This window comes from Drosophila albomicans, chromosome X, assembly GCF_009650485.2.
Source record: "Drosophila albomicans strain 15112-1751.03 chromosome X, ASM965048v2, whole genome shotgun sequence".
Classification (NCBI taxonomy): Eukaryota; Metazoa; Arthropoda; class Insecta; order Diptera; family Drosophilidae; genus Drosophila; species Drosophila albomicans.
Genome location: NC_047627.2, coordinates 10,726,431 through 10,746,318, shown reverse-complemented (window position 1 = coordinate 10,746,318; position 19,888 = coordinate 10,726,431). Strand labels below are relative to the sequence as shown.

General features: G+C 34.2%; 3 protein-coding genes across 9 annotated transcripts in view; 2 read left to right on the top strand and 1 right to left on the bottom strand.

The window, feature by feature from the left end:
• The window catches only part of LOC117577609 (syntaxin-4), a 191,104-nt gene that overhangs the window by 40,851 nt on the left and 130,365 nt on the right, over positions 1 to 19,888 (bottom strand). The window lies entirely within an intron of this gene.
• Positions 2,934 to 17,932, top strand: LOC117577887 (dual specificity protein kinase pyk3-like). Of its 3 annotated transcripts, none has more exons than XM_052008428.1 (11): positions 2,934 to 2,937; positions 15,408 to 15,546; positions 15,600 to 15,787; positions 15,848 to 16,156; positions 16,206 to 16,379; positions 16,449 to 16,548; positions 16,605 to 16,780; positions 16,841 to 17,179; positions 17,242 to 17,418; positions 17,477 to 17,609; positions 17,703 to 17,932. In XM_052008428.1, the coding sequence occupies exons 2-11, from the start codon at positions 15,474 to 15,476 to the stop codon at positions 17,855 to 17,857; spliced, it is 1,824 nt and encodes a 607-aa protein (XP_051864388.1). In that variant the 5' UTR covers positions 2,934 to 2,937; positions 15,408 to 15,473; the 3' UTR covers positions 17,858 to 17,932. The 3 variants fall into 3 exon arrangements, with proteins under 3 accessions (XP_051864388.1, XP_034118756.1, XP_051864387.1); XM_034262865.2 differs by lacking the exon at positions 2,934 to 2,937 and adding an exon at positions 15,243 to 15,349; XM_052008427.1 differs by lacking the exons at positions 2,934 to 2,937; positions 16,449 to 16,548 and adding an exon at positions 15,243 to 15,349 and having other exon boundaries at positions 16,206 to 16,407.
• On the top strand, positions 11,059 to 12,784 carry LOC117577791 (transcription initiation factor TFIID subunit 6-like). Of its 2 annotated transcripts, none has more exons than XM_034262716.2 (4): positions 11,059 to 11,149; positions 11,217 to 12,067; positions 12,124 to 12,293; positions 12,353 to 12,784. In XM_034262716.2, exons 2-4 carry the CDS (start codon positions 11,222 to 11,224, stop codon positions 12,780 to 12,782), a joined length of 1,446 nt encoding a protein of 481 aa, XP_034118607.2. In that variant the 5' UTR covers positions 11,059 to 11,149; positions 11,217 to 11,221; the 3' UTR covers positions 12,783 to 12,784. The 2 variants fall into 2 exon arrangements, with proteins under 2 accessions (XP_034118607.2, XP_051864389.1); XM_052008429.1 differs by having other exon boundaries at positions 11,077 to 11,144.

Here is a 19,888-nt window from a genome sequence, read left to right as displayed (position 1 = left end):
ATGATAGTACTTTAAAAATATACCATTAACTTCGAAATATACCAAATTATACAAAAATATACCAACAGCTTAGCTCGATTGCAGTGGTCATTTTTTTTTTTTAATATAAATGCACTTCTTAAATAAGTTCTAAAATTTGCATCTGATAGCAAATTTGAAGGAATCAAAAAATACAAATATTTGTATTGAACTTTATATATTCACTTTAATTTTATTATGTCATGTGACCGCTTGTGCTTCCTTATTAGTTTATTATTTACAATTACCTGGCATATTCAATATAAAATTTAATAATATTTAATTCGTAAAAGTATAAAGAATGTAAATATTTGTATTACACTTTAATTCTATCATGCTTCCATTGAGGTTTATTTTCTTTATTTAACCTTCATATTCTATCTACTTTAGTTTGTGTCGAAAGATATTTTTATTTGCCATTACTAGCAAGAAGAAATATAAGGACATTATCTTTGGCTTTACACAAGCTCTTTTCATACCATGTAGTCAGCAGAGGCGACAACGAAATTGATAGAATATGAATAATAAATGTAAAGCCAAGTTTTAAAATAAGTTGTTGTTGTTTAAATTGATTGACTAGTTGAACGAACGAATAACGTAGCGCATAGTCGAGCATTCTTTTGGTGCGTCTTAAACATCAAACAAATTGTCGGCATTTAATCGGCTTAACTTATGTCCATGGAGACACTGAGATTGAGGTTTAAATAAATGCGACTATACATAAGAGAGGGAGCGAGAGAGAGAAAGAGAGAGAGAGAGACGAATTCTTACGGTCGATATATATATTTTTTTTTGTAGTATATTCAGATTTTGAATTATTTCCATTGATTGAAGCATAAGCACTCAATGCACACAGACTGAAAATGCATTTTATTGTTCGAAGTGACACAGAGAACAACATGTGGCACGTACAATCTCGGTCACACAGAGAGAGAAAGAGATAGAGAGAGAGTGAGCTTGCAACTTGATTAGATTTTCTCCCATATATGGCCTAATGGCTTGAACAATAAATAAAACCCTAGACAAATGTCCAGCTACATTTTCTAATTGTTTTGTCTGCTCTTCTCTGCTCTGCTCTGCTGTGTCCTTTTGCTTATTTTCTGATTGCCGAGCAGCTGCTCGGTGCCCATAAATTGCTAAACCTCAATATGAGGCGTGTGTGTGGCATTGGCTTGACCGCAACAACAAAAAAAAAAAAAAAAGAGAAGAGAACTTTGCATGCAACAATCGCGCAACTGTTGCCAGTTTTTTTCGCGTTGCGTTTTTTCGGCCCCTTTTTAAAAGTTGTATGTACAAAATTAACTCTATGTGAATTTGTGCAATCCGAGTATTTTTTGCTGGTTCAACACAGATCATAAAATAAGTGATATAAAATGGAATTGTATTCATAAAAAAGTTTGGTTAGAGGTGCTGCAAAAAAGGTTTAATAAGCTATCTCCAGGAATGTTTTTTTTTTTAACTCTTTCATTTGCCAAACAATATTTAGTTTGTGGTTGCGTAATGATTCCAACTTAAACGACGCTTTTATCGTGTTGTAATGAAAAAATTTTGTACTTACTTAACCCTTAATCCAATTAACTCTAAAAACATAAAAAGCGAAGTATATACAAAAAATAGAAGTAGGCAATGACAGAATTGAATTAAGAATCAGTTCAAATAATAAGTTCTTTAATGGTGTACAATTTTAATATCTCGATTGACAGCAAAATTTTAGACAAATCAAACAGATTTTGTCAAAAGAAAAGGAAACTTTCTTTCATAGAGTCTTCAAACAACACTAAATACTTTCTGTTTATTTGTTTAGTTGTCAATTTTTAGAATTATGAAAATGGTTTACAATTTGTCAGAATTATTTTTGCTTTTTACTTTGTTGAATTTTGTAAAATTTTAGAAATTCGTTCATGGCGTAAAAAGATAAATAATGATAGTTTCATTTCTTATTATTTTTAATAACTATGTTTATTTTTTTAGTTTGTTAAATAGAATTTTAAAGAATTTGTTTGATGGTATTAAAAGAAAAAATTTGACATGATTAAAATACAACTTGAACAAAATAAAAACATTTGTATGCAAATATAATTTAGTTTACAAAAAATGTTAAAAAATATAATAAAATTATTTTTAGTATTAGTTTTTTTATTGACATATACAAAAATTAAAATATTTATATTAAAATGTAATGTCTATAATGTAAGATTAAATTTTGTAATTAAATTTATTGTATTTATCACAATTAAATATTTTGTATATGGTAAAATATAAAAATATTTATGTTACACTTTACAAAGTAAATATTTTTGTTATTGAATACATACTTATATTTTTTGTTAAAAGATAAATATAAAATACAAACAAAGTTAAAGCTTTATAATTATGTTAATTATATTGTAAAAGATTAATTATTTATTATTTTTATTTATTAAAATACCTTAAGATAGGTATATTTACAATTTAAGTTTCATTTCTGTAATTAATTTAATTATATTTTTGATATTTCCACTCTGTTCAAATCTGAAATAAATAAAAATTAGTATATATAATACAAATATAATTCAGTTTTCGAAATAAGTTTACATTTTGAATTGTTTTAGTTATTTATTTTTAATTTTCATTACTTGTTTTACTTTGTTTCTCTACCATATATAATTATATTTTCAATTTTAGAAATTGTTTTTACTACATTTTGGAATATTGAATATTTGTTTTATTTAGTTTTCTTTGTTCTGTCTAATTCCAGCAATCTGTTCACGTTGAGATGGAAAGTGGGAGAAGTAAACCAAAATTGCAAAGAGCTGCAGATTGTTAATCAGCTTGAGTTTTACGAATCTTGAATGGGACAGGACAATAGCATAAGCACTCGTAGACGAAAGAGTTGTTGCCATGAATGCAAGGATGTTGGATGAATAAATGGAAATTTGTGTCAGTTCGAATAACCCAAAAGTATGTCAGTGTGTGTGTGTGTGTTCGTGTTCATGCCATTGTCGTGGGCAGTTTTGTGGCATTTTGTGTTGCCTTAAATGTTGCAAATTGCATGAGGCAGCTGTGATGTCTTGCTGCCACTGCCACTGCTGGTGCGGCTTGTGGCATGTGGGATGCGGTATGTGCAAGTTGTCCAGCCAATGACTCGGAATGAACACCTTTAAGCCGCTTAGAAAATTGCAATGGCCAAAATCACAGCAGCAACAATGAACTCAACTGAGTTGAGTTGAGTTGCGTTGAGTTGAGGCATCGTTGGTTCGTTCGTGCCACACGTTCAACGCTTTTTGGCTGCAGTCGTTTTCAAATTTTGCTTCAAAGGATTTCCAAATCAATTTGATTTGCTGGGCGACCGTTGCATGGCAAAGTGAGTGTGCTAGAGAGGGGTGAGAGGGGAGTGCAGCTGTTGAGGCGTAAGGTTAGCTGCCTGCTGTTCGTTCGCAATCAATATGCAATGACAATACTCCTACTGTTGTTGCCTATTGTCTCTCGAGCTTTTGATTTGTTTCGCTTTTGTCAATTTCCACTGGACGCTCTTTTAGCCAAGCTCCCGCTGTCGCTCTCTTTCACACACACACACTCTCTCTCACTCTTCTACTCTTCCCCTGTGGCTTCTCCTGTTCTCCTCCCGGCAAATACCCATGTTGCTGTTGTTTGATTTCATTGCTTGGTTTGTTTGTTTGCTTGCCCGTTTGGTTGGTTGGTTGGCTGAATGGTTGGTTGCCTGCCTCGTTGGCTGCCTCACTGCCTGACTCTCTAACTGACTGACTGACGGACTGACTCACTTGGTTGACTGCCTGACTGCCTGCTTCACTGGTTACCCACAGCAGCGACGAAATCACATTTGACTTGGCATTTTAATGACGTTGACAAACAGGATTTGCATTGTCGCTGCTCGTAAGCCGAGCCTTAGCCACGCTAACAAGCTAAATGAACAGTTTTCCGCAGTAAATTGCGCCTTTTTCGTATCCTGTTTTCCTCTCTCTCTCTACACATTCAATAAAATCGTTTAGATGCGATTTGATCAAGCCCACGACACACTGGAAACTTAAGCTGTGTGAAGCCAAAGTCAACTGTTCGCAGGAAATCTTTCAGTCTTTGTCTTATGCATGTGTGGAAAAGAATAAAAAATAAGTCAATACACAAAGGGTTCCCATTAGCTTGTTATATTAAATCTGAGTTAAGAGTATGAAAAATGATTGGATTAATATGCATTACGTGGCTGATTTTAACTTACCGCATTGTCATTTTCAATGAAAGCAAAATAGTGCCTAAGCTGTATTATTTTTTAAAAAATACCAAACTAATACATAGAAATTATGAAAATATACCAATAACTATATTTGCTATACTACTGTATTCAAAATAGTAGTTACAAATATATACCAGTTGTTGCATAAATAAAATATACTAAATTAATATACCACAACTGTTGAAATATACCAAAAGCTTTATTTGGTATATACATGTACTTAAGCATAAAAAATATGATGAAGTTGAATATATAATACTGGTAGTGTCCCTAAAATATACCAACTTAATATACCAAAAGCTATGTTTGGTATATTATATTCAATGTTATATCGTATGTACTACAATATATAATACTGGTTTTTATCAATAATATATACCAAATCAATATACCACAAATGTTGAAATATACCAAAAGTTATATTTGGTATATACACATACTTATGCATAAAAATACGATGAAGTTGAATATATAATACTGGTAGTGTCCATAAAATATACCAACTTAATATACCAAAAGCTATGTTTGGTATATTATATTCAATGTTATATGAAGTACAATATAAAATACTGATTTTATCAATAAAATAATCAATATACCACAAATGTTGAAATATACCAAATGCTATATTTGGTATATACACATACTTATGCATAAAATACGGAGAAGTTGAATATATAATACTGGTAGTGTCCATAAAATATACCAACTTAATATACCAAAAATGCTTAAATATACTAAAAGCTGTTTTGTATGTAGGTATATTATATTCAATGTTATATGAAGTACAATATATGTAAGATGGAAAGGGCGATGAGTCGGTGTGAACGGACATCGATATATCGGTGTGAGCAGATATCGATTGGTCAACGTAAAAGAGTATCGAGTAGCCGGCGTGAGCAGAAATCGGAGTCGACAGAAGAAACAAGTAGTACGAGAACAGGCGGCAGTACGAGTAGAGCAGGAGTACGAGAACAGCAGTAGTACGAGCAGAACCGTGATCAGCAGTAAAGCATCGTATCATCATCGTATTCAGCAGTATTTAAATTATCAATAATCAATTATCTTAAACTTACGTTATACTTAAACTTACGTTATAACTTACTATATTATAATAAAACTAAGGCAACTAGCCTTATATGTATATATTATACTGGTTTTATCAATAAAATATACTAACCAATATACCGGAAAATACAAAATATAATGAAATCTAAATTTGGCATATATGGCAATTTTCAAAATAAAAAGCAGTAAAATTTATATTTATCGACAAAATATTCTAAATTAGTATATCACAAATGCATATATGCAGTACAATATAAAAGACAATATAAAGACCCACTGTCGCATCTATTTTTTCCCCATTATAGCATTAGAAATATTGACTACATTATGTTGTGCTAAATAGTTTATCCGAAGAGAACATAGAAATAAAATGAAATAAGATATAGCTAGCTAGTTATTATAGTTATTACTGCAATTTTATTCCTTAAAGTATAACGAAATCTGAACACGTTTATTTATTCATCAATACTATATTATGTTGATTCAATGGCACATTTCGTTAAAAGTATTTCATGATTTAATTGAATAGAAATATATATATGTATGTAGGTAAAGCAAATATGTTCAAATTTTAAAGAAATTGAATTTTTATTGAGCTGCCACAACGTAAAATGCATATTAGACAACAATTACATGCAAGGGATGTTGTTATTTTAGTTTTGTAGGTTGTTTTAACCTTAACAATGAACCGCAAATAACAAGTCTAAAATAATAATGGAAAATCACAATAATTTGCTGGCCACTCATTCAAATTAAACACGAAATGCAAAACAATGCTAAAAATAATAAACAAATTAACTAGTCTAAAAAAATCGATGGTAAATTAAAATGCTCTTTTTAGAGAATGCTTTAAAGCAGTTCATTTAAAAAGAGTATTAAATGTTCGTTGTTGGGAACGCTATTCATATGATATGCAAAATGGCAAATCGGTGAGCTAAATAAGTGAAATGGAATATTTAAATAATTTATTGAGCTAGTAAATTGCTTTTCCGAGTTTTTCGGCCATCAATCAGGCAAACGGACAATATTCAATGCTTGCGAGTTGGAGTTGGGGTAATTTATTCTGAGGGGAATTTCTTGAAACAAAAAAGAGTATAGAGAGAGAGAGAGAGAGAGAGAGAGAGAGAGGAGTTGAGATTTCTGAGTTCTGCTGAAGACTAAATATTTGTGCAAATTATTTTGTAATAGAAAATCAAATTGCAACAAATTCGCACACAATTGCAACAAAATGAGCAAAAACCAAATAAAGTGAATGCCATCAGCAAACGGCATTGCGCTGGTTCGATTTACGTCTTCCCCCCCCACACCATCTTACCACACCTCACCACATCTTGCCTCTTGTTGCACCGCAGCACTCGACACAGCTGTTGCAGCAATTGAGCTTTTTTGGGGGCGCCCCACGGTGCTGGCAGAGCAACAATGTTGTCGCATTTGTAACTGTCTTGCAGTCGAGCAGGTTCCCAAAAACAAAGCTGCAAAACAACACAAGACGGTGGCGAATGCGAAGGGGGCGAAGAGGCGAGGCCAAGGCGTAAGACAAAGGCCACAAGTGTGGCAGGCAGAGAGCACAGGATACTGTGGGGTAAGGTTACACTTTGTGGCACGGTGCATGGGGCATGGGGCAGCACAACCAGCACATGCAGCGAGTTAAAGAATTCCAATCAGCAGAGCTATTGTTCTTGAGACATTTGCTGAAAATTGAAGATAATTGAAGTGTAAAGCGTGGAGCGGAAGTGCAGCAGTCAGCAACACAGCAACAGCAACAACAACAACAACAACGTCAGCTCTTTCCTTGCCCCTTGGTGGTAGCATCCGGTCTACAAGGAACACAAACCCGTTGTTGAATGCTGTCCGAGGCATATTATACAATACAATTTTGGCTGCTTGGCTTTTGTCTATTTTGTGGGTCACGTCGCTTTGTCCTGAGGCGCACTTGCATTTCTATGGCTTTACCCCAAAAATACATGACATATAATATAATATATGTACGATATACATATATATTCAGTATACCTTCCATTAGAAGCTGGCTTTCATAACGATTTTTATTGCTAGCCAGCTTAGTGGTAAATTTAAATATTAACAAGTGAGAAAGCTCGTTGCCCATTTTAAACAAAAGCAAAACAGTGTGGTATTAATTTTAAAATATACCGAATTGTTATACTGCAAAATACTAAAATATACCATAGACATAGAGTGCAAAATATACCAGATTATTAGCCATAGCAACTAATTAGGCGTTTTTACCCAAACAAAAGTATTTCTTTAATAACTTTTACAATTTCTATCTGGTCGCAAGATCATGTGATCCAAGTTTAATCCACAGCCAGTTATGACACAGCTTTCAATATGCCAATTATAGATGCTGTAATGTTTTACGATTATTCATTGTGCTGTTGTTTTTCTTGCCACAAAATCTACTTTCACTCACTCTCTTTCCCTCTTTTCTTTGTCTCAATATTTTAAGTAATTAAACAATTGAAATCATTTCAAGCTGAAACAATCCTCGACCGCACTGCAAATAGTGCTTTGAAGAGATTTTGTGGCATGCGCAAAGATGATGCCTTCAGACTTAAAACCCACAAAACCCGCAATATGCCAAATAAAACAGGGCCAAGAGACGCAACGCAAAATGTCAATAAGATGCATGAATAACTGAACTGAGCCTTGGCGATGTATAAATAATGTCGTATTGGAATTGTATAAATAGTCAACTTGTTTAATAAATAATACATGGGCATTTCTCCGGGTCACGAACGTACGTTCGTACGAGATAAATTAAAAAATAAAATCGAAAACAAACGTTTCCTGAAACATTTTTTTTTACTTTTCGATAGCATTTGTTTAGCTCTTTGGTTAGTGTAAATTATGGGGCTTATCGATTTTTATTTTCAAATTATTGTCAAAAAACATGCTGTCGCGAACGTACGCAAAATGGAAGACGACTTTGGCTTAATACAGTAAAATGCAAAACTCTGCGAATTGAGACGGAATATTTTAAAGAAATAACTTTACTTTTAAAATAGATTCATATAGCTTTCTACTAAGTCAACCCCCAGGAAAATATCTCCATTTATTTATTTTTAATTTAATTAAGTTCCGGTCGCGAACGTACGATTTTTCCATGTTGTTTTATTTATTAAATTTTTATTATTACCACAACTTTTTTGATTAATAACTTCATATTTCATAAAAACAAACGGATTTAACTCAATTTAATGTGTCTAATGACATTTAAAGCAAAAAAATAATTTTTTATTAAATATGAAATATGTACTGAAATTTATTAATAGCAAGAAAAATATGTAATAAGTAATAAGTAATAACTAACAAGTAATAAGTAACTGCAAACGAAATAGTTTTTCAAAAACAAAACAAAAAAATTTTTTTTTTTAAATCCATGCGACGCTAGTAAAAATCGACATATGCTTATAGGTAAGGTCACGAACCCCAACGATTTTTTATATTTAAAATATATATACCAAAATAACTTAACACGCGAAGTTTCATCCACCTGCTTGCATTTAATGCGAAGCAATTACAATAAAGTTATGTTTTCGGTCGCGAACGTACGATTTGAACATAGATAAGAAGCAAAATAAAAATTAACAGTTAATTGAACATTTTTTCGCTCAGATATAGAACATATGTGAAGTTAAAATTTGTGGAATTTTTTTATTTGTTATTAATAGCTATAGAAATATCTCTATAGTTGAACACTTGGTTTCATATTCTGTTCATAAAACTGGGAGAAAGTTTGGATATTAATCGATATCTGCAAAAGTGCAAGTTGCTGGTTATATGTACATATGTACATATCTATATGCACAATGTGCATTGCACCTGACATATGGCCGACATGACTGTCTGTCGGTCCATATGAACACTTACAGTGGCAAGCACATGTGCATACATGTTTATCACTTCCGACTTTAATAAAACCCATATTTTTTAGCTACCTTTTTATACCCGCTACCCATAGGGTAGAAGGGTATTATAACTTTGTGCCGACAGGAAATGTATGTAACAGGTAAAAGGAGGCATCTCCGACCCTATAAAGTATATATATTCATGATCAGCGTCAACAGCCGAGACGATCTAGCCATGTCCGTCTGTCCGTCTGTGTGTCTGTGTGTCTGTGTGTCCGTCCGTCTGTCCGTATGAACACCTAGATCTCAGAGACTACGAGAGATAGAGCTATAATTTTTTTCGACAGCATTTGTTATGTTTGCACGCAGATCAAGTTTGTTTCAAATTTTTGCCACGCCCACTTCCGCCCCCGCAAATAAAAAAAATCGAATAACAAGCGTAATTTTAAAGCTAGAGTTGCAAATTTTGGTATATATAATAATAACTATAGTAGTTATGATTCCTGAAAATTTGGTTGCGATCAGATAAAAATTGTCGAAGTTATAAAAGAAATACTTTTGTATGGGCAAAAACGCCTACTTATAAGGGGCTTAGTTACTTTGGCTGACAATCTGGTATATTGAGCCGTCTATGGTAGATGTGGGCGCGGGCCTGTATTTTAAGGCCCGGGCCCGCACGAAAACAAACTCTTTTTTGAGAGGCCCGGCCCGGCCGAACACGAAACTTTTTCACTAAGGCCCGGCCCGGCCCGGCCCGGCACGAAACTTATTTACACATATAAAGAAATTCAAAAGACATGTAATTTATATATACATACATATATTTATTAAGGTATTTATATTGAATATTGTTATGTATTTAATGAAAAACAAATGAATTCATATTTTTATTTAAAAATAAAATTTTTTCTACAATTTTGCTTTTTAGCCTAGTGCGTTTTTCATTTAAACCATGGCCCACAGATTTGGTAATTTCACAATAGGCCGCCCATTTTTAATTAGTGGTGTGCAAACAAGTAAAATATTGTATAACCAAATCGATAGTAGCATCGATAAGCAATTAAAATGCGATAAATGGCGGTTCTAATTCGATCAAATCAAAATTGTTTTCAGGCCTACTTCGGGCTTTTACGGGCCTATTTCGGGTTTTTACGGGCCGGGCCTTTTTTCTAAGGCCCGGGCCCGCACGAAGCCCGTACGAATCTTAATTATAAGGCCCGGGCCCGCCCGAACCCGCTCCGGGCCTGTGTAAGCCCGCGGGCCACGAAAAAAAGCCCGGCCCGTGCCCACCTCTAGTCTATGGTATATTTTGAATGCAGTACTATATTGATATACCAAACATATTACCATATTTTAGTATTTTTTAAGTATTTTCGGTATATTTTCAAAATGATACCGCAATATTTTGCCTTTATTAAAAATGGGTAGCGGGTATCTCACAGTCGAGCACACTCGACTGTAACTTTCTTACTTGTTTAATTTTTTTTGTTTCATTCTATGACCGAAGCTGAAATCCAAACATAAATACTCGATATAATTTGTACTTGGCTTTTTTCCAAGCTAGTACATCCCATATGTACTTCTTATCAAGCCTTTCCAGGTCCTCACATACTTCCTAATGCACCACTAGGCATTCTCCTTTGGCTTTAGAGTTTAATTTTCTGCGAAATAATGGCGCGAAATGCCAATGTACAAAATTCTTCTAAAACGATCACGTAATTATTATCTAAAACCGACCCCATTTCCCCTTAGACGATTATGTAATATTACAACTATTACAATCACTATATTATGTATCTAAAACAATCGATAGATATTAAGAAATGCCATCTCTAGTGCGATGTCACACACATTTCTAATTGCAGTGTTGCAAAACGAAGACGCGTTTATTTGTCAAAGAGGTGTCATAAATAAATGGGGAACTGGAAATTCATAAATTTCTATAGAACTTTTGACTTCTTGTAAGGTAATTTGAGTCAATTCTTAGGGATTAATCGCGATTGGTTTTCTGTTTCTAATCTTACATTAAGCAGAAAACATGGAAGAAAAATTAAAAAACTTTTTTGCCTCAACGGTGTGGAATGCTTCGTCAAACGTCCAGAAACACGACCGTGAGTTTCGAATCAACCGATGCATAAAAACCGTAGCCAACATTTTACGCTACGAGGGACTGCCACCCCCAGAGGAGACGAAAAAGAATTTCGCTGCCACACTGTCGGATCAGTCGATGAATGCCATTGCCGAGACCTATCTGGGTACGACTTTGAATAAGCGAGCATTACAAATGCTTGGCGATATATTACGATCGAATGTGAACAAGCTGATGGTGGAAGCCGTGAAATATTGTAGGCACACTCGAGCCACACAACTAACCGTAGAGCACTTGCAACAGGCTCAAATCGAGATGGGCTGCAACCTCTATATGCTACACATTGATTTCGACTGCGAGGAGATCGAAGATCGGAATATAGTCAAAATGTGGATGGAAGAATGTCTACTGCCAATGGGAAACCAAGTTGGTCTTTCAATGCCAATTATCAAATTGCCCAAGCCAATGTTATTGAAGTCGGACTGGAAGCGTTGGAACCGCAAAGAGATCGTAATGCTGCAGAGCATCAGTCGTTATCCTCTATCGCGGGGTCAACAGAAGTTCTATGTAGAGACCACTGAGAAACTGGTGGGTGTCTCGGAAGAAGATCGTCTCGCAGCTCTAAAGATTATGAGCCTCGATCCGGCGGTACACCATGTGCTGTCCCAATTGGCCATCTTTATTTCCGAGGGTATTCGGGTTAATATCAAGGAAAACAACTTTATCATTTTGACGCATTTGTTGCGCTTGGTCGACGGTTTGATGCGCAATCGCTATATCAACCTAAAGCCCTATGTGAGTGTTATTTATATATAAAGTAACGAAAGTTTAATACCCTCTGTCTTGTTCAGTTGCATCTCATTTTGCCGGGAGTGCTGTCTTGTGTTGTGGCGAATCAGATTTCTGCTTTTCCCTCAGTTGAGGATCATTGGGCTACAAGGGAGTTTGCCGCCAGTCTCACAATGAACTTTATTCTTCACTTTGACAGCGATGAGCAGTCTATTGAGAAGAAAGTTCTCAAGTAATTAATGATAATAAAATACCAAAGACAAAATATATATACAACAACTTCAATTTCAGAATATACTTGAATGGATTGGAGAAGCCGATGTCGTCGTTAACAACAATTTATGGCTGCATTGTCGGCATTAGCAAATTCGGCAAGTGTGTCTTCTATAAGTATGTGACGCCAAGAATCGCCTTTATTTCGGATCGTATTGAATCCTTTCTGCACGACGAATCATTGGAGAAGAGTGACTTGCGTCGCATGGCTGCCAACCAAATACGACTTCGCATCGCGATGGAGTGTGCCCCGATTTTGAAATATCAATTTGCAACTAGGGCTGATTATCCTGAGGTTGGTTTCAATGAACGCTTATATTATGAGGAGAAATACAAATATGTGGGTAAATCGATATATCAGGCTGTTATATTCAGTCGCATGCAAGATGATGTCTGTGATTTAGTTCGAGCAGAAGTGTTGGAAAAAAACTATTCTATTCAGAATTAAAAAGCCAAAAAATTATTCTCAATAACTAAAAATAAAACATAATATGATAAATCTTAACGTCTCATCATTGAAAAAGCTACATTTTTTTTATTTTATTTTTTTCATGTGAAATTTGTCTTTTTCTCATTTAATAAATAACAAGTACACCTGAATAAAGTAAATTGTAATTAAGTAATTACATTGTAATTACATTACAATCAGTCTGTCGGTTGGATCTGGATCGTATCATACTAAATTTGTTCCGCGATTATTCTTATCGGGGGCATTGACATATGTATAAACTTTTTTTTTCACTAATTCTTAAAAATTGTGATTTCGATTTAAACGGCAATTTTGTTTTTTGTGGTACGAGTTTTTATTTCGTAATTTTGTGATAACATACATATATGTATATAAGACTTTTTATACGAATAATACTAGGTATATGTTTCTGTAAATATATATATAGTATATACGATAACGCTTTGCTAAACTTGCTAAGTGTCCGATGAGTGTATTTTTGCACCTTTACAAAGTAAAAATATTGCGGATTATCGTGTCAATATATGTAAGTGCTAAGACAACGATTGTTTTAAATGTATTTAAAATAAATAATAAATATCTGCAAGATTTAGTATAATATAATTATAATATTATACTAAATCTTGCAGATATTTATTATAGGGGTCAAAAATCTGTGTTGAAACCGCAATAAAAACGAAATATTTTATGATTGATCAAGATTCACAGCATTGCTGAGTATCCACAGAAATTTCTTATTAACTTAGGTAAAATTCCAGTTATCAACACCATCTTTATCTTTTCAATATATCAACATAAAGTCATACATCAAATTATGGACGATTTAGTTACTGTAAATCGGATGAACTGTAAAAATCGGATGAAGAGGTAAGAGAATATTGTTATTCTGAAATAATTACTTCAGCTTCAATTCTTTATAGCTTGGAAGAGGTAGCTATGGTGTTGTTCACAAAGCATTGTGGAAAATTGAATTAGAAGTGAGACAAATTGCTGTGAAAATAATTGAAGATAAACGAACCGAGCATATTAATTTCGAAAAGGATATTCACCGAGAAATCCAGAATCTACAAAAATGTATTCATCCCAATGTCATAACGTTGTATGGAGTCTCTAAAAACACCAAGAATAACATTTGCTTACTGTTTGAATATGCGGATTGCGGATCACTCTACGATTTCTTACATCGCACGGAAGAGGGAAAGAAAAAAGAAGTTTCATTCAACGGAAATCTTGATTGGATGCTACAATGTGCCAAGGTATTGTGTTAAATGTTCTTTTATTTTCCTTAATTCATTGTCTTTTTAGGGAATAGACTACTTGCATAACAAAAACATAGTTCATCGGGATCTTAAAACAGACAACCTCTTACTTTTCAATAGGTATCGCACATTGAAAATATGCGATTTTGGTACAGTCAAAGAACTTGTAACAATGAATACAGAATTAGTTGGGACTATTCGTTACATGGCACCAGAAGTTTGCGTAAGTGCCACGCATTTCTTTTTTTTTTTTTTAATAATTTATTCTTTTTTATTTTTCTTAAAAAGGAAAATGGAAAATACAAGGAAAAGTGTGATGTGTTTAGTTTTGGAATCATATTTTGGGAAGTTATGTCAAGGAAGAAGCCATTTTACGAAATGCTCTCAGGAGATATACATGTATTGGCTATTCAAAATAAAATTATTGATGGTAAGGATAATTAATCCTAAAATGATCTGAAATTTAAGGTTTTCGCCACTCTAGGAAGTCGTCCAAATATAGAGGATGCGATGATTTTTGAGGATTCTGATTGCGTTAGGCCAATAATCGAAAAGTGTTGGGATCGTGTTCCAGAAAATCGGCCGACTATGCAAGAGATTTGCGAACTTCTCCCTATGTATCCTTTAGCTTACAGTTACGTAAACGTTGAGGAGATTGAACTTGGCAAATTTGTAAGAAACAATAAGCAATCCAAAGAGGTCAATTTGTAATAATGCTGATATTTATAGATTGGAAGTGGAAGCTATGGTTTTGTCCACAATGCATTTTGCCTAATAAAGGGCCAAATCAAAGAAATGGCTGTGAAAATATTACAAAGCAACCGTGAGGAAAACGCAATATCTTTCTTAAGAGAAATGCGTAATGTTAAAAAGCTGAATCATGAAAATATTGTTAGATTATATGGTGTCTCTAATTATGACGTCAATGCTAGTATCATCTGGTTACTGTTTGAGTATGCGGATTGTGGATCACTCCACAAATATTTGCATAACAAGAATTTTAAAATTACACACAATGAGAGGATTGATTGGTTAGTCCAGTGCGCGAAGGTATTTAAAATGCTCTTTTTTATTACATATAATATAAATGATATTCTAACTTTATTCTAGGGTATTGAGTACTTGCATAGCATAAATAGAATTCATAAAGATTTGAAAACACAGAAATTATATCTGTTCGATGAATATCGTACATTAAAAATATGTGATGATGCTGCAGTAGGAGAGTTTGCAGATATGAATACGACACAGGAAAATATTGCTCGCTAAATGGCTCCGGAAATTTGTGTAAGCGCTTTTTTATACGAGATTAAGAAGAAGTTGTATATTATATTTACTTACATAGAATGCTAGTGGCGAATTTACACAAAAGAGTGACGTGTTTTCTTTTGGTATTATTTGCTGGGAAGTAATGTCCAGGAAGAAGCCATTTGAAGAATTTAAAGACATGGAGAAATTAGTTCTGCAAAATAAAATTATGAATGGTATGTATTGTTAATAATATTTAAATGCTATTTTCAATTATTTTGTACTGCAGGGGAACGTCCGGATATAGATTATTTGAAGGAGTATAAAGATGCAGATAGTTTATTGCCAATAATTCAAAAATGTTGGGACCAAGATCCAAGTAATCGGCCGCCGATGAATGAATTGTGTAATCTTCTTCCCAAATATCCTCGTGCTTCCATTGTAGTAAACTACAATGCTTTAAAACTGGGCAAATATGTGAGAAAACAGACTTTTATAATAAATTAGTTACCAATTAAATTCATATGTTTATTATAGATTGGAACTGGCAGCTATGGCATTGTCTTCAAAGCAACTTGGCAAGCAGAATATGAAACCCGAGACATTGCTGTAAAAATAATTCAAGATGCACAAAAACAAAAGGCCATCCAAAAAGAAATTCACGATTTAAAAGCATTATACCATGCGAATATTGCCAAACTTTATGGTTTTTCTATTGATCGCGAAGATAGAATTTTGATGCTCGTTGAATATGCAGACTGCGGATCGCTCTGCAATTTATTGTACCGTACAGACAACGAAGTTACATTCTATACGGGCCTTGATTGGATATTGCAATGCGCCGAGGTGTGTAAAATGCCCTTTTTTTATACCCCTTATCTAATGATTGTTGTAGGGTATGGAATATTTGCATGGCAAAAACATCCTGCATCAGGATCTTAAGACAGAGAACTTGCTACTGTTTGATAATTTTCGGATATTGAAAATATGCGACTATGGTAGAGTAAAGGAATTCGCTACCATGAATAAGGAGTTCAGTGGGATAGATAATAGGGCTCCAGAGGTTCGCGTAAGTATAAGTAAATATGTGAAAGGAAGTAAGTATTTAATACAATTGATTTATTTATTTACATGAAAGACCAATGGAAAATATACAGCAAAAAGCGATGTGTTTAGCTTTGCCCTTCTTTCATGGGAAGTAATGTCTAGGAAAAAATCTTCGGCGACCATAATGAATGGTAAAATAAAAAAATAATAAATATTCGGGATTTCTCCTTATTTTCTTATGCTCCAGGTGATCGTCCAAATCTAATTGAAATGATGAAACATGAGGATATTGATATCGTAAAATCAATAATAAAGAAATGCTGGGATCAAGATCCAGATAAACGACCTTCGATGAAAGAACTATGTGTACTCCTTAAAATTTATCCGTTTATTAATTTTGACGACATACAATTTGGAAAAAGGGTAAAGAGAGATCGATGAAAATTTCCATCAAACGATTTACTTAATTTTTCTTATTTATAGTTTGAGAGGGGTGGCTTTGGTGTAAGCTACAAGGCAATATGGAAAACCGAAGGTCAAGAGAAAGATGTTAATGCGAAAATACATTCAGATAAAACTTCAAACTCTGAGAAAATTTCAAGAAGAACAGAAATGCTATTTCTGAAGAAGGCTCACAATTTAAAACAAATGAAGCACGAAAATGTTGGCACATTTTACGGCGCCTCCAAAGATCCAAAAAACACCATTTACTTTTTACTTTATGAGTACTCCGAGTGTGGATCAGTCTATAATTTCCTACATCGCACGAAAAACGAACTAGCCTATGTCGAAAAGATCAATTGGATGTTGCAATGTGCTAAGGTATCATTAATACATTTATTATTTTTGAAATGTTTTAGCTACATTTCTGTGATTTCTTTTAGGGTGTGGAATATTTGTGGAGCCAAGGAATTACTCTTCGGTTTATTAAGCCACAGACCTTAATGCTTTTCGATGTTTTTCGTACCTTAAAAGTATTCGAGTATGGATCAGCGAAAGAATTATCAAAGTTTAATAAACAAGAAATGGTACAGTTTGCTTATATAGCACCAGAAATTCATGTAAGTTCAAAAAAATATTTAAATATTTCACAAAATAACGATTATTTGGTCATCTCAGGCTGCACGTAAGAATACCGACTTTAAGAAAAGTTTAGTATTTAGCTTTGGCATTATTTTTTGGGAAGTAATGTCTGGGAAAGAACCATTTCACGATTATGAAATAGCGGACGTGCCTAAAATTATTATTTCTGGTAAGACCAATCTGAAAAGTCCATAAAAAACATGTTCGTAACCTTTTTAGAAAGATTTTATATTTTTTCCCATTTATATAAATTCTCTTATAGGATCTCGTCCGAATATAGATGATATAAAATCATGCAACGATGCTTATCTTATCAAACCAATAATTGAAAAGTGCTGGGATCAAAATGCAGAAAATCGACCAACGATCACGGAACTTTCCTCATTGCTTTCATATCTAACTGCCGGAAAACTTTAAGATGACAAAATAAAAGCTGTAACGTAGAAATTGTAGTATATGGGCATTTCTCCGGGTCGCGAACGTACGTAGATCGTCTCGCTGATCAAGAATATATATACTTTATAGGGTCGGAGATGCCTCGTTCTACCTGTTATATACATTTTCTGCCGGCACAAAGTTATAATACCCTTCTACACTATGGGTATAATAATTAAATTAAGTATGAGAAGATTAGATTTCGGAATATTTAATAAAAGTTATATTTTTAGCGCTTTTATAAAGTGGATAATCCGTAAAGGCAAAGAAAATATAAAGCTTAAAATGTTAAGCTCATGAATTCATTTGTTAATGATCAACAAAAAAAAGTCAAAATATTAATGATTAAAAAAAAGTAATAATAAAAATTGATGGTATTTTAAATTTCGCAACTTTATGTTAATGTCTATCTGTACTATACTATATATAAACATGATTTACGTCCTCACATTATCAGCTTAATATATATATATTATGTAATACAAAATCTTTAAATCTAAATGTAAACATGACTTTTCAATATTGTGATCTGCACACACAAACATTTAATAGATTTTTCAGTCTGATCAAGTTAAGAAAAAAGTTTAGCATACTTATTGGCGAGCTGAAAGCCTGCAGCTGAAGCGAACAGCAAAGTGAGCAAGTAAACAATAGTTGAGGAAGGGAATGGAAGGGAAGGGAAGGAGAGTGGGGTACGATTTTAAACATTTCCGTTATGGTTTGAAATTGGAAAGGTATAACGAAAATTAATGTTACGTTATTTGCGCTGAGCTGTTGTTGTTGTTGTTGTTGTTGTGTTGGATTGCTGCTGCCACTTGGCGCCGCTTCGAGCCAAAACAACACGAGTAACATCAACGAAAATAAAAATGAAAATCAAAACGAAAATGAAAACGAAAACGAAAATGAAAATGAAAACAAATCAAATGCACGGCGACGAAGCATAAAAAATTGCTTTGCCACTGTGATTGAAGCGGCCGCCGGCAAATTTTGTTGGCAGCGCGAATACGAAAACGAAATATGGATGGATGGATGGATGGATGGTTGGAGCGATGGATGAAGCGATGGTTGGTTGGGGCATGGTCGAGAATATTGTGCTATGTTTCTCTCAGCTCTGGGCGGAAATGTCATTGGCAACACACCGGCAAAACAGAGACGTTGACGCTGACGTCGCCGTCGCCATCGACGCTGGCAGCGACGTCGACAGATTGGCAACAGTTGTATAAACGATTCGGATGTTTACTTGATAATACGCGAAGCATGTGGGGCCAAGCTCTGTTACTGTTGCTGTTTGTGCCAACGGCAGAGGGGGAGGTAGAGGGGGAGAGAGAGGGAAGGGAGAGCAGGTAAACTGAGGCAGCGACAGCGAAAATCAAACGAAACGAAAACACAGCCCACAGGGGCCAACGAAAAACCGAAAACGAATAAATGAAATTCCGCTGTGAAATAGCACAACAACAATTCACACACACACACACACACACATACACATATACTATGCACACACATACACAGAGAGAGCGAGGGAAATGTGCAACTATGTAACTATGTATACATGTGAAATTGCATTTGTGCATGCAGATGAGCAGCAAACTCTGGAAACTCCATTCCTTCCCGTTTCCCCCTCCATCCTCCACCCTCCATCCATCCCCCATTCCATTCCTTTGGTGCCGCTCTTGAGAATTCGCTCAATGATTGCATGAAAAATGTAGATGCATTTCATGGCAGGCCACATAAGGCAACAAGCGACGCAGCCTGTCAGCTAGAGAGCTAGCAATCGACGATACTTTACTATACTATGTTATATATGGATGTATCGCTTAGCTGAGTTTAGTCACTTCAAATATCATAAATCGAGAAATGTTTTCTTAGCGAAAGCGATGTAATTCGATTTTTCACTTTATTACTTATTTGCTGAAATTTATTTAATTATTCTTTTTTTTAAAACAATTTTCTACTTCCTCATAAACCATGCTTCAATTATTAATTTCTATTTTATTACCTGAACATATCAAA